The sequence below is a fragment of the Vombatus ursinus genome, unplaced genomic scaffold (genome assembly GCF_900497805.2).
Source record: "Vombatus ursinus unplaced genomic scaffold, bare-nosed wombat genome assembly UNPS02015414.1, whole genome shotgun sequence".
NCBI lineage: Eukaryota > Metazoa > Chordata > Mammalia > Diprotodontia > Vombatidae > Vombatus > Vombatus ursinus.
Genome location: NW_020955192.1, coordinates 734,888 through 749,099, shown reverse-complemented (window position 1 = coordinate 749,099; position 14,212 = coordinate 734,888). Strand labels below are relative to the sequence as shown.

At 34.6% G+C, this 14,212-nt stretch overlaps 1 protein-coding gene across 1 annotated transcript; it reads left to right on the top strand.

Moving 5' to 3' along the window:
- Positions 1–261: 261 nt before the first annotated feature.
- Positions 262–1,206, top strand: LOC114032322 (olfactory receptor 8D1-like). The gene has a single exon (XM_027847571.1). It carries the CDS (start codon positions 262–264, stop codon positions 1,204–1,206), a length of 945 nt encoding a protein of 314 aa, XP_027703372.1.
- The last annotated feature ends 13,006 nt before the right edge of the window (positions 1,207–14,212 follow it).

The window sequence follows — 14,212 nt, the reverse complement described above, 5'->3', positions numbered from 1 at the left end:
AAAGATAGTCCCTGCTCTCAAGTTGCTCACAGTATAATGATGCCTAAAATACTGGACTCCCAGGTTTTATTGTGAAGCTCATATGAGGTAATGTATATAAAGTGCACTGTAAATTTTAGACTACTATCTACCATTTCCTAGTAACCATGTCCTTCCTCTACAACCACAAACACAAGAATGTCAAAGAATGGTAAATAATATTTTGTCTTCGATGTGTCTTCTTTTCTGCACAGTGTTGTCTCTCTGGTACCCTACAAAGCAATGGCTTCATTAAATCACTCTACAGTAATTATGTTTATCTTTGAGAGATTAACAGACCAGCCAGAGCTCCAACTGCTCCTCTTTATCTTGTTCCTGTTCATCTATGTTATCACTGTGATGGGAAATTTGGGCATGATACTACTAATTGCTATCGGCCCTCAGCTACAATCTCCAATGTACTATTTCCTCAGCAACTTATCCTTTGTGGATCTCTGCTACTCCTCTGCCATTACTCCCAAACTCCTGGTGAATTTTATAGGGGACAAAAGCATCATATCCTACAACGGGTGTACGACACAACTTTTTTTCTTCTGTTTTATTATTGTGTCTGAATGTTACATGCTGACAGTCATGGCCTGTGATCGATATGTTGCCATCTGTAGTCTCCTGCTCTACAATGTCGTCATGTCTCCATGGGTCTGCTCCTTTTTGGTGACAGCGGTATATACTATGGGTACCTTTATCACTCCGGTTAACATAAGGTGCACGGCCAGATTGTCCTTCTGTGGTCCTAATGTCATTAAACATTACTTTTGTGACATCATCCCCCTTCTGAAGCTCTCCTGTTCTAGCACCTACCTCAATGAGCTTCTACTGATGGTTATTGGTACATTCAATGTATTTTCAACCACTGTTGCCATCTTCATCTCTTATGCTTTCATCCTCACCAGCATCTTTCGCATCCAGTCTGCTGAAGGGAGGGCTAAAGCCTTTAGTACCTGCAGCTCCCACTTGGCAGCTGTTGCTGTCTTTTATGGCACCATTATTTTCATGTATCTTAAGCCACCATCAAGCAGTAGCATGACTCAGGAGAAGGTGGCCTCGGTATTTTATACCACAGTTATTCCCATGCTGAATCCCCTAATCTACAGCCTGAGGAATAAAGATGTCAAGGATGTGCTAAAGAAAATCATGAGGGGTACAATATTTTCCAGGTCCATGTAGCACCAAACAAAATTAAAGACACCAATGATCTTGATTTTTCTTTCTACTTTGTCTTAAAAAATAACCAATTTCCCATGAAATGAAGATTAACTTTGGAAAACATTGTGAAGCAAGTGAAATTGTAACTTTAGAGATGATAGTTTTCATTCATTCATTTATTAATTCATTCAACAAGTATTAATTAAGCACCAACTTCAAGAAATACACCTTGTTAGGTATCAGAGATATAAGGAAAATATAAAACAATTCCTGAATTTAGTTTACTTTCTCCAATGGAGTTACAACACATACACCCTCTCCTTGTCCACTCCTTTTCATTCCTTCTTCTCACCCAAACATCCAAAAATCAGTTCAATGTCCCCAAATTAGCCTAGGTTTCTAAAGCCTCCTTACCTATCCCATTCATTTAGACCTGGCCTTCTATAACCCCTTTCCTTCAGCAAAACTTCCCTTTTTAATATCCCACTACCCTATGGCTTTACTACCAGGTAGGTTAGCCATCCCCCTCAAATTTCAATTTAAGGAGGCAATTCTGAGAGAACTTCAAAGGGTGCTGTTTTCTATAAAATCACAACACATCTACCACTCTTTTTCAAATTACTCATCACTACTCTTTGTGATTTTTAGATATTGAAGTCTACAAATTGCACACGGTGGTTGCTTGGGGAAAAGAGGGCCAAGCTATCCACTAGAATGCATGTACTATATCTATGGAAACATCTCTTTCCTCCTATAATAAATTACTTTTCTTTTTAAAATCAGAACTGAAGGTTGACTTGAGTAGCACTACATATCCTCAAATTGAGAGTATAATCTCTTACTTAACTTCACTAAATTCAGTGTTCCCATTCCCCAACCTTTGCTTTTCTTGTAATGACTCCAACCTGGTTGTTTAATTCAATGGAGAACATGTATCTCTGATGGGTGATAACATTCCCCACAAACAATTAGATGCAGTGGGAGGGCTTGAAAAAATTGTTCCATTGGTTCAGAACACAAAGGAGATTTTTGATTATTTGGTCCTGTGTTCTCCAGCATATAGCCCACTGAGATAGCCACCATGGGGTCAATATAACCAATTAGTACATATTGTGAAATTCAATTCTATGCTTTTTTGTGTTAACTATATCAATGATAATGAGTAGAGAACTGGTCTTGGAATAAGAAATACTTGATTGACATCTTTTCTTTAGGACTATACTAAAAGATTTTGAGGAATTTCCCTTTTAGGTGAGATCTGGAAGTCTCTCTTGATTGAGCTGCATTACCTCTCTCCCAAAGGAAGAGCTCTTTCAATTCATATTGGCTGGTATATATTCTCATATGTATATTCCTCTAATATCTATTTTGCTAATGACTTTGATAAATGGATTTCTTTCCTATTTGATATGTGTGTTCATTGTGAAACTGGTATGTGGAGGGAAGGGAATCGGGCATAGGATATAAGGCTTTTGGGAGGGTCTTCTTTTACTCATTAAGAAATAGCAATCAAGAGTTTAACTTAAATTTGAAAACTACATCTCCTAGACTAATGACATTTAAGGGAGTAGATAGATATAATTCTAGCCATGTACGCAGTCTTTCTGAAAGACTAAGCAGTTGACTCCAGCCCTGACCTCTTGCTTTCTTTCTTGGCAAAAAACCAGGAGTCTCCCTTCAATTTGTCCCAACTACACCTGTCCTTTGAGGGCATAGGAGTGTTGCCCTTCATGCAATCATGAGCATTCGGCCATCTGACATACCCTTAACACCCCAGTGACTCTGAACTCCTATAGATTGTCATACAAAACCCATTCTACACCACAGAACACTGAATTTCTCACTCCCAATTTTTTCAAATATCCCCCTCAAAGTATCTTCCTAACTCCACTCAGACTTTCCTCTGTGACCGCTGGGATGCCTCTTCCATGGACAACAAAGTACCCTTCATCTTAAATTTATTCCTCTGTTACTCCTTCTATCTTCTAACTCTTACTGAAACCTGGCTTCCTCTGCTTGACACAGCCCACTTGGACACCCTTTCTCATACTGCCTGTACTTTCACACATTTTCCTCAACTCACTAGTTGAGAATGGGGGTACTGGAATATTCCTTACTCCCCACTGCAACTTCCAGTTTCGCCACCTTCCTCCATCACTCAATAACCTCTCTTCCTTTGAGGTTCATATCAATCATATCTACCACTCAATGAAAATCCAGGTAGTTGTTGTCTATAAACCCCCAGGTCATTCCACTGCCTTATTCAATGAATTTGATAGCTGGTTCAAATTATTTTCTCCTCTAAAATTTCTGCCCTCATACTAAGAGATGGACATACATATTGTTGATCCCTCAAAAACCCTTTCTCAGTCTTAATCCATTTATTTCCCACGAGCTACTACTCCATCCCACCTCAGCCACACACAAAGACAGTCATACCTATGATATTGCCATCACCCACAAATGTATCACCTCTATAATCAAAAATTCTAAAATCTCCTTATCTAACCATAATCAATTAGCTTTTCAATTCTCCCTCTGTCTTCCCTTACAAAATCCTAATCTTCACCTAGACTGTGACCTTCAATCCCCTGACCCCTCATTTCTCTCCAAGACCATCTCCCCTGCCTTGGCCACTCTCTAGTCTTCTCTCCATCTTTACCTCTTGGTAAACCAATTCAACTCTATGCTTTTCTTTCTTGAATCCCTACCTACCCCTTATCACATCACCAGTTACACCCAGTCAAGTCCCAGGTTCGAACCATTCCCAACATTTGTCACCTTTACTTTTACACACATACTGCTGAACAACAGTAGAGAAAATCACACAACCATTCTGATTGAATCCACCACAATTTTATATAACCTCAACTGGGTACTTACTGCTGCTTGGCAATACTACTATATCATCCTTATCAACTCACTATCTCAGCCTCCACTTTTGCTCTTCCAGACCTTTTCATCCCTCTCAGACTACCTATGGCTCCCCCTCCACCCACTCCTTCAGCTGAGAACCTTACCTCATATATTTCAAAAAACAATGATGTCATTCACTGTGAATTCTCTTTTCCTTGCTTCCTCATCTACTATGACTCAGTTGCCTTCTATGACTCTCAGGCACTTCTTTTACCCTCGTCTCACATGAGGAAGTGGCCTTACTCCTTACCAAGGCTAATCCCTCTACTTGTTCAAGTGATCATACTTTATTCTGTCTCCTCCAACAGATTGCCCTTTCTGTCATCCCCAATCTTTCACTTATTTTCAATTTCTCCCTCTCAACTGGCTCATTTCCTATTTCCTACATACATGCCTATGACTCACCCATCCTGAAAAAAAAAAAAGCACTCACTTGATCCTTCTATCCTCCTAACATCCCATCTCTTCTGCCCTCATAGCTAAACTTCTTTAAAAGGCCATTGTAGAATAGGTACTCCAATTTTCTCTTCTCTTTCTCTTTCTTAAGGCCTTATAACCTGATTACAGTTTATTTTGTCTAGGTCTAATTTGCTATCCAGGCCATTTTACAGTTTTGGAGATTTCATCCATTTCATTTAAGTTTCCAATTTTTGTTGGCAAAATACTGACAATTTTCTTTCTTCTTTCATTATCTATCATGATTTCTCCTTTTTTGATTTTCATGTGAAAATTTTTCATCCTCTTTGATCAAATTAACTAGTAGTTTGTTGATTTTGTTATTATTTTTAAAAAGCCAGCCCTTGGTTTTATTTTTCAACTCAATGATTTTTGCTTTGTTTCTAATTTTATCTCTTCCTTCATTATCAAAATTTCTATTTTGGAGTTCTTTTCTCCAATTAGCTGATTTTGTAGTTATTTTTCAGTCGTATACCCTGTTCATGCATCTGTATTTTCTGTCTTTGTTATGTTGGTGAAAATTCTTAGAAATGTAAAATTTCCTTTAAAGACTGTTTTGACTACATCACAAAACTTTCAGTGTTTTGCAATTATTGTCATTTTCTTTGATGAAATTCTTTGTTGTTTCTTCTTTGACATGTTCATTCATTAGGATTATTTTATTGAGTCCATTTATATCTGAATAATTTCTTCTAATTCTCCTTATTAATTATAATTTTAATTATGATCTGGTTAGAAAGAAATGTGTTTAATATTTTTGTTTAATAGTATTTTGTGACCTAGTGACTACTATTTTTTTTGTGAATATATCATGCAAAGTTCAAAACACATGTAATCTTTATGATTCCTACTTAATAATTGCCAGAGGTCTATCATAGCTAACTTTTCTAAAATTCCAGTTAGGTGTGTAATTTCTTTCTTTTTTAGCTTTTTGTTTAATTTGTCTACATTTAAAAGCAACAAATTAAAGTTCCCACTAATTTTTTTTAATATCTACTCTTCCCTATACTTTGATTTTAGTGTCAATTGTTATTATTATTATTATTTTTATTATTATCTACAGTTCCTTTAAGCACTCTGTAATTGTCTTGCTTGCCTCTTTTAATTATGTCCATGATTACTACTTCTTCCTCTGAGATCATGATTGTCATACCTGCTTTTTTTTTTGATTCACCTGAGACAAAATGTGTCTGACTTTAGACTCTGATTTTAATTCTGTGAATATTTATATTGTTAATATGTTTCTTATAAAGAGAGTATTGTTGGATTCTACTTCCTAATACATTCTGTCATCTTTATCTTTCTTGGTGACATCAATCCATTGTCATTCAGGTATATTTTTAGATATATTTGTCCCTCCATTATATCCCATTATACTATTTCCCCTCCTGTGATTTACCTTCTTCTTTACAAAGACAAAGAAGTTGAGGGAAAAAAAAGAAATGAGATCAACACTAGTAGATGTTTTTGGAATGATCTGATCCTACTTTTTTTCTCTCCCTTTCTTCATTCAACCCAGACCCAGGTTACTAGGTATTATCATTTTCCTCTTTCCCTTCAATTTCTCCTTTTTCATCAGCCCTCCATAGTCTAATCAAGTCAGCAAGTATAAATTAAACATTTTCTCTTACTCAAGAACTGTGTTACTCCCTGGAGACAAAAATACAAGCGAAAAGAAAGATAGTTCCTGGCCTTAAGGAGCTCAAATTTTAATGGGGGAAGACATGAAAGAACACATGAGTATCCTGAAAAAAACTAGACAGGGAGAAATTGAGGAGAGAATTCTAGAGACTCAGGAGCATAGTGTAATGAGGACTGCTGGCCTGGACACTTCCTTGAAAAGGAGATTCCTTAATTTTTCTCCTTTTTTCTTAAATCTCACTCTCTTTATCCTCACTCTCATACCTGTTTCCTTATTAACTATTATGTATTTCTATCCCTGTACTCGTGTATATATGTGTTCAACACATTGCTATATTTAGATCAGAGTGAACTTCGTGAGATTCCTGCTTTCCCCCTGCCTATATATTTTTGTATTCTTCCTCTGGCATTCCCTAATTATGAGAAATACTGAATTCTTACTTTCTCATTTCTTCCATAGTGATATCCTATTTTTCTCCCCTTTCTTTCTTCAAACAAAATAGAAAACATACATTCACACCTTCAATTTGTCTTTGTTCTGTTTTACTGTTTCAGACAGTAAGAGTTTGAAGGAACAGTGATCTACTTCCCCCTCCCCCACTTCCATTAAAAGGCAGATTCTGGATCATAATTTAGCCTCCTTCAAATTGATCAAATTTATTTAGCTTTTGAGGACTCTCTTGTCTCCTGTGTTTGCATTTCAAAGATTCTACCCATTTTTGGTTTTCTCGTACTCAGGTCCTCTAGGTCAAAATCAAGTGCCCTTTCTACTATGTTATGTTCTGTAGAAGCCCCAAATGGAAACATAGAAGTCATCAAGTTCATCACTGAGGTCGGGAGTGAAAGGAGCAGTGGCAGCTGGCTGAGAACTGCTAAGATGTTCTTTAAACTTTGCTTCAGTAATCAATGAATTAAAATTTATCAAGATGCATCTATCCAGAACTTTCTCTGTACCAAGCACTGTGATAAGTACTGGGAATACAAAGACAAAAGTAAAAGAATTTTCCCTGAAAAAGCTTCCATTTGACTGAGAAAGAAAATATAGATGATATAGGCATAAACACATTAGATACAGGGTGACTGGGGAAAGAGTCTAGCAGTTTGGGGAATCAGGAAAAGCTTTATGTACAAAGTGGCACTTGAGTTGAGTCTTGAAGAAAATTAAGGGGAGAGTGCATTCTAAAGAAGGGGAAGAGCCAGTCCAAAGTCTTGTATTTGGGGAATGGACTTCCACATATGACAAATAGTAAGAGGGTCAGATTGACTGGACCATACATTGTATTAAGGAGAACGGTATGTAAACAAGAGGCAATTAGGTCATGCTGTGGATAGAGTACTGGGTTGGAATCAGGAAAACTCATCTTCAGGAGTTCAAATCCAGCCTCTGACACTTACTAACTGTGTGACTCTGGGCAAATCACTTAACCCTGTTTGCCTTAGCTTTTCTTCTGTAAAATGAGCTGGAGAAGGAAATAGCAAATCACTCTGGTATCTTTGCCAAGAAAACCCCAAATGAGATCCTGAAGTGTCAGACATGACTGAAAAACAATAGAACAACAACTCTGGATATGTAGGATGGGGCCATATCATGGAGAGCTTTAAAAGTCAAATGAAAAAGGCATAGCTCAAGGACTCCAACAAATATTGAGACCATTCAAACATTTAACACATGCCAACCACTATGCTAAGTGCTAAAATATGTATAATACATATATTAAAAAAAGAATAAGTACCTGCCCTCAAAGAGCTTACATTTTAATTAAAAAGATAACATGTACATACAAAATGCATACAATGTAGTTCTGTCTTTGACATCTAAATCTTTCCATTTTAGAAACTGTAATCAGCAATTATACAGTATTTCTTCCCTGATGTAACTGTAAACTATGTAAGTTTTATGAAAACTTTATCTAGGGCTCAGTGGTTATTTAGAAGACTGAGTTTATGATCTGATGATATACAATAAGGACCAATTCTTTAAAAAGTCCCTGTCACTTGATAAGCATGATTGGCAACAGTACCTCTCAGTGAATCCTTGGATATTTTTGTATGAAACCAACATGATGTCACTCAGAAGAAGTATTATCTAGAGCAGGAGTTCTTAACTTAGGTTTAAAGGGGTGGGCTAGAGCCAGCTCCAACCTTCACCCAGAGCCAATTTTAAAATTTTCAATATTAGCCTTTATACTTCAGATATCAGCAAAGACTACAAGTCAGGGCTGGATTTATTGTTTTGTTGATTATCTAGACTTACAAAAGTAATTGAGTTGATTCATGTGGATTTACTTTATATTCTGTGACTTTTCTAAAATTATTGTTTTAACCTACTTTTTAGTTGAGTCTTTGGGATTTCCCAAGTATATCATCATATGGTCTGCAAAAAGAGATAGTTTTATTATCTCATTTCCTCTTCTGATTCCTTCTATTTCTTTTTCTTCTCTTACTGCTATTGCTACGACTTCCAGTACAATATTGAATAATGCTGGTGACAATGAACATCCTTGTTTCACACCTAATCTTACTTGGAAGGCTTCTAGCTTAGCTCCATTACAAATAATGCTTCCTCATGGTTTTTAGATAAATGCTTTATTAAAAATCAATTTAAAAATGCATTTGTACCAATACTTTCAAGTGTTTTTAATAGAAATGAGTAATTGTACTTTATCGAATGTTTTTTCTACTTCTATTGATAGAATCATGGTTTTTTTTAAGCTTTTATTATTGATATGATCAATCATGTCAATAGTTTCCCCTTATGCTAAACCATCCCTGCATTCTTGGCAAAAATCTCATTTGATCATAATGTATAATCTTTGTAATATATTGTTGTAATATTTTACTTAGTATTTTATTTAGGATTGTTGCATCCATATTCATTAACAAAATTGGTCTATAATTTTCTTTCTCTGTTTTTACTCTTCCTGGTTCATGTATCAGTATCATATTTGTTACATAAATGGAGTTGGAAGGATCCCTTCATTGCCTATTATTCCAAATAATTTATTTACTATTCATATTAGTTGATCTTTAAACGTTTGGTAGAATTCACTTGTAAATCCATCTGGTCCTGGTGATTTTCTCTTAGGAAGGTCATTTATGGCCTCTTCAATTTCATTTTCTAAAATACTTCTATTTAGATATTGCATTTCCTTTTCTGTTAACCTAGGCAATTTATATATTTTAAAAATATTCTTCCATTTCATTTAAACTGTTACATTTATCAACAAAGAATAGGGCAAAATGACTCTTTACAATTGTTTTAATTTCATCTCTATTATAGGTTTATTTACCCTTTTTATTTTTGATACTAGTGATATGGTTGTATTCCTTTTTTAATTAAATCAACCAATTGTTTATTTTTGTTTTTTCATAAAACCAACTTCTAGTTTTATTTATTGATTCAATGGGTGTTTAAAGTAAATTTTATTAATCTCATCTTTAATTTTTAGAATTTCCAGTTTAATGTTTAAATAGGGATTTTTTGTTTGTTCTTTTTCAAGCTTTTCTACCCAATTCATTAGTCTGCTCTTTCTTTATTTTATTGATGTAAGCATTTAGAGATGTAAATTTTCCTCTAATTACTGCTTTTGCTGTATCCCATAAATTTTGATATTTTTATTATTCTTATTCTCCTTAAAGAAACTATTGATTGTTTCAATGATTTGTTCTTTAACCCATTCATTCTTTCAGATTAGATTGTTTAATTTCTAATTAGTTTTTTAATCTATATTTCTGTTGTCCTTTATTAAATATAATTTTATTGCATTGTGATATAAAAAGGATACTTTAAATATTTCTGCTTTTCTGCTTTTAACTATAAACATTTTTTTTGTACTAAGATGGGGTCAACCTTTGTAAAGATACCACATGCTGCTGAGAAAAATGTATATTCCTTTCTATTTCCATTCATTTCTCTCTGGATATCTCTCATATCTACCTTATCTAAAATTCTATTCATTTCCTTCAATTCTTTCTTACTTATTTGTTGGTCAGATTTATCTAGTTCATTTCTTACTTAGCATTAATCACTGAGTTGGTGTTGCCTCATAAAAACTGAGACTTCAGAAAGACCTTAACTTAAAAAGGTCAAAATCTCCCACTATACCCAGGGGCATCTCTGGTCATCCTGATTTATGTCTTAAAACTGAACTTAAATGGCTCTGGAGCAGAGAGTGAGGCTGGTGACTTTGCATACACTTGCTTCACTTAAATCCAATTCACTTGCAAGTCAAGATATCACCTTCCTGATGTTGTTGATCCTCTTTTAGAATGAGGTATAAAACAACTTAGTTGCATTAAAAAATAGAAGCAACTCTAGGTAGTAATTGGGCTGAGATTAGACCCACACATCCAACTCAAAAATAAAATGGTCTTTCTTTTGCATCACGACTGCCTAAATATTATTCCTTACCTAACAACAACAATAACAAAAGAAAGTTACTCTGGATTTTGAAAGTTCCAGATTTCTCTTGGGAGCAACTTGAAATACTTTACACATCTAGGAGCAAAATGTCCCCATACTCATCTGAGACATTAACCAGCTCTTCACCAAAGAGGATATTCTTATCCCTGATAGCAAGGCTCCAGAAGTGAGTGTTTTCTTGGGGCTTTGATTAGTCATTAAATAGAAGACTGAACTAGACCAGCTCTTAGGTCCCTTCTAGTGTAACATTCTATGTTTCCCTGGCTCTAAGGTACAATTTTGGCTCTCTTGTTTAATGAGACATTTGGATCAATGAAAAGTTCTTCAATTATCAGTCTTAATCTTAATCCATTAAACAAACAAATAAACAAAAAAAGATCCTTCTAGGAAAGAGAAGCAATAAATTGTAAAAGGTCATTGTGAGAATTGTTTAAAGGGTTTTATAATAAAAAAAAGTTTTACTTTTTGCATCTAGTTAACTAATAAAAGATGAAAGGAATAGGAACAGGAGACATTTTGTTGTGTTTTAAGGATGTAAAGATCATTGGAGCATGAGGTGAAGGAAAGAGGAAGGAGTATTGATGAGGGAGAGGGGCAGAGTGATGGGCAGAAAACAATGAAGTCAGAGAGCGTAAGAATTGCTTCACATGTGTCTACACAGCCCCAAGTCAGCCATGACCAAACTCAGACCATTGTCCTAGAAGGGTTAGCCCTCCTCCCTCCTTTCTAGCTTCCTGTTTTCAGTGAAAGATGAGTTTCATTTTGAACAAAATTACCTGAGATGTCAATGGAAGTATCATCCTGGGTTCATTTCCCCTTGCGATTTGAATCTGAAGTTAATGAGATCCCAGGGGGATTCTTTCTTTAATTACGTTCTTAGATTTTGGAAAAGTTAGGTGTGGTAGAACTCTGGAAAAAATTTAATGAGAATAGAAGGAAATACACTTTTTTCTCATTAGTACATGGCACACACACAAAAACTGACCATGCACTAGGGCATAAAAACCTCACGATCCAATACAGAAAGGCAGAAATATTATATGCATCTTTTTCAGATCATGATGCAATAAAAATTATATGTAATAAAAGGCCATGGAAAGATACACTAAAAATTAATTGGAGACTAAATTATGTAATCCTAAAAAATGAATAGGTCATTCAACAAATCACAGAAACAATCAATAACTTCATTCAAAAGAATGACAATAATAAGACAATGTATCAAAACTTTTGGGATGCAGCGAAAGCAATTCTTAGGGGAAGTTTTATATCTCTAAATGCTTACATGAATAAAATAGAGAAAGAGGAGATCAATGAATTGGGCATACAACAAAAAAAATTAGAAAAAGAACAAATTAAAAATCCTCAATTTAACACCAAATTGGAAATACTGAAAAGCAAAGGAGAAATCAATAAAATTGAAATAAAGAAAACTATTGAACTAATAAATAAAACTTAGAGCTGGTTTTATGAAAAAAACAATAAAATATATAAACCTTTGGTTAATTTAATTACAAAAAAGAAAGAAGAAAACCAAATTACCAGTATCAAAAATGAGAAGAGTGAATCCACCACCAAGGAAGAGGAAGTTAAAACAATCATTAGGAACTATTTTGCCCATGCCCACGTATGTCAATAAATTTGACAGTTTTAGTGAAATGGATGAATATTGACAAAAATATAAGTTGCCCAGATTAACCGAAGAAGAAGTATAATACTTATCCCCATCTCAGAAAAAGAAATTGAATAAGCCATTGATGAACTCTCTAGAAGAAAATCTCCAAGTCCAGATGGATTTACAAGCAAATTCTATCAAACATTTAAAGAACAATTAATTCCAATACTATATAGACTATTTGCAAAAATAGCTGAAGAAGGAGTCTTACCAAATTCTTTCTAGGATACAAATATGGTGCTGATACCTAAACCAAGAAGAGTCAAAACAGAGAAAGAAAATTATAGACCAATTTCCCCAATGAATTTAGATGCAAAAATTTTAAATAAATAATAGCAAATAGATTACAGCATATTATCGCAAAAATAATACACTATGACCAGGTAGGATTTATACCAGGAATACAGGGCTGGTTCAATATTAGGAAAACTATCAGCATAATTGATCATATCAACAACAAAACTAACAGAAACCACATGATCATCTCAATAGATGCAGAAAACATTTTTCACAAAATACAACATCCATTCCTATTAAAAACACTAGAGAGCACAGGAATAAATGGAGTCTTCCTTAAAATAATAAGTAGCATCTACCTAAACCCTTCAGCAAGCATCATATGTAATGGGGACAATGCAATCAGTAAGATCTGTGTGAAACAAGGATGTCCATTATCCCCACTGTTGTTTAATATCATACTGGAAACATTAGCTTTAGCAATAAGAGAAGAAAAAGAAATTGAAGGTATTAGAATAGGCAAATAAGAAAAAAAAGCTTTCACTCTTTGCAGATGATATGATGATACCCTTAGAGAAGCCCAGAGAATCAAGTAAAAAACTACTTGAAATAATAAACAACTTTGGCAAATTTGCAAGCTATAAAATAAACCCACATAAATCATCAGCATTTCTATATATTACCAAAAAAGCTAAACAGCAAGATATAGAAAGAGAAATTCCATTTAAAGTTACTGTAAACATCATGAAATATTTAGTAGTCTATGTCCCAAAACAAAGCCAGGAACTATATGGACACAATTACAAAACAAAAAGTCAGATCTGAATAATTGGAAAAACATCAGTTGCTCATGGGTAGGCCAAGCTAATATAATAAAAATGACAATTCTACCTAAACTAATTTACTTATTCAGTGCCATACTAATCAAACTACCAAAAATTATTTTATAAAGCTAGAAAAATAATAAAAAGATTAATTTGGAATATTAAAAGGTCCAGAATATCAAGGGAACTAATGAAAAGAAATGCAGGGGAATGTGACCTAGCCATACCAGATCTTAAATTGCATTATAAAGCAGCAATCATACAAACTACTTGGTACTGGCTGAGAAATAGAATGGTGGATCAGTGGAATAGTTTGGGTATGCAAGACTCTGTACTCAAGGACTATAGTAATTTACCATTTGATAAACCCAAAGACCCCAGCTTCTGGGATAAGAACTCACTCTTTGACAAAAACTGCAAGGAAAACTGGAGTATGGAGCATAGAGTATGGCAGAAACTAGGCATAGACCAAACTCTCACACCATATACCACAATAAAGTCAAAATAGGTTCATGATTTAGATATAAAGGCTGATACAATCAGCAAATTGTGAGAGCAAGGAATACTTCGCCTATCAGATTGATGGAGAACAAAAGAATTCATGACCAAACAGGAGACACAGAACATTATGAAATGCAAAATGGATAATTTGGATTACATTAAACTGAAAAGTTTTTTCACAAACAAAGCCAATGCAACCAAGATTAGGAGGGAAGGATAAAACTGGGAAAGAATTTTTACAACCAGTCTCTCTGATAAGGGCCTAATTTCTAAAATATATAGAGAACTAAGTCAAATTTATAAGAATACAAGTCATTCCCCAATTGATAAATGGCCAAAGGATACGAACAGACA

Excerpts from the sequence above, each read along its gene's own strand:
- LOC114032322 (XM_027847571.1), top strand. The coding sequence starts at position 262 with ATGGCTTCATTAAATCACTCTACAGTAATTATGTTTATCTTTGAGAGA.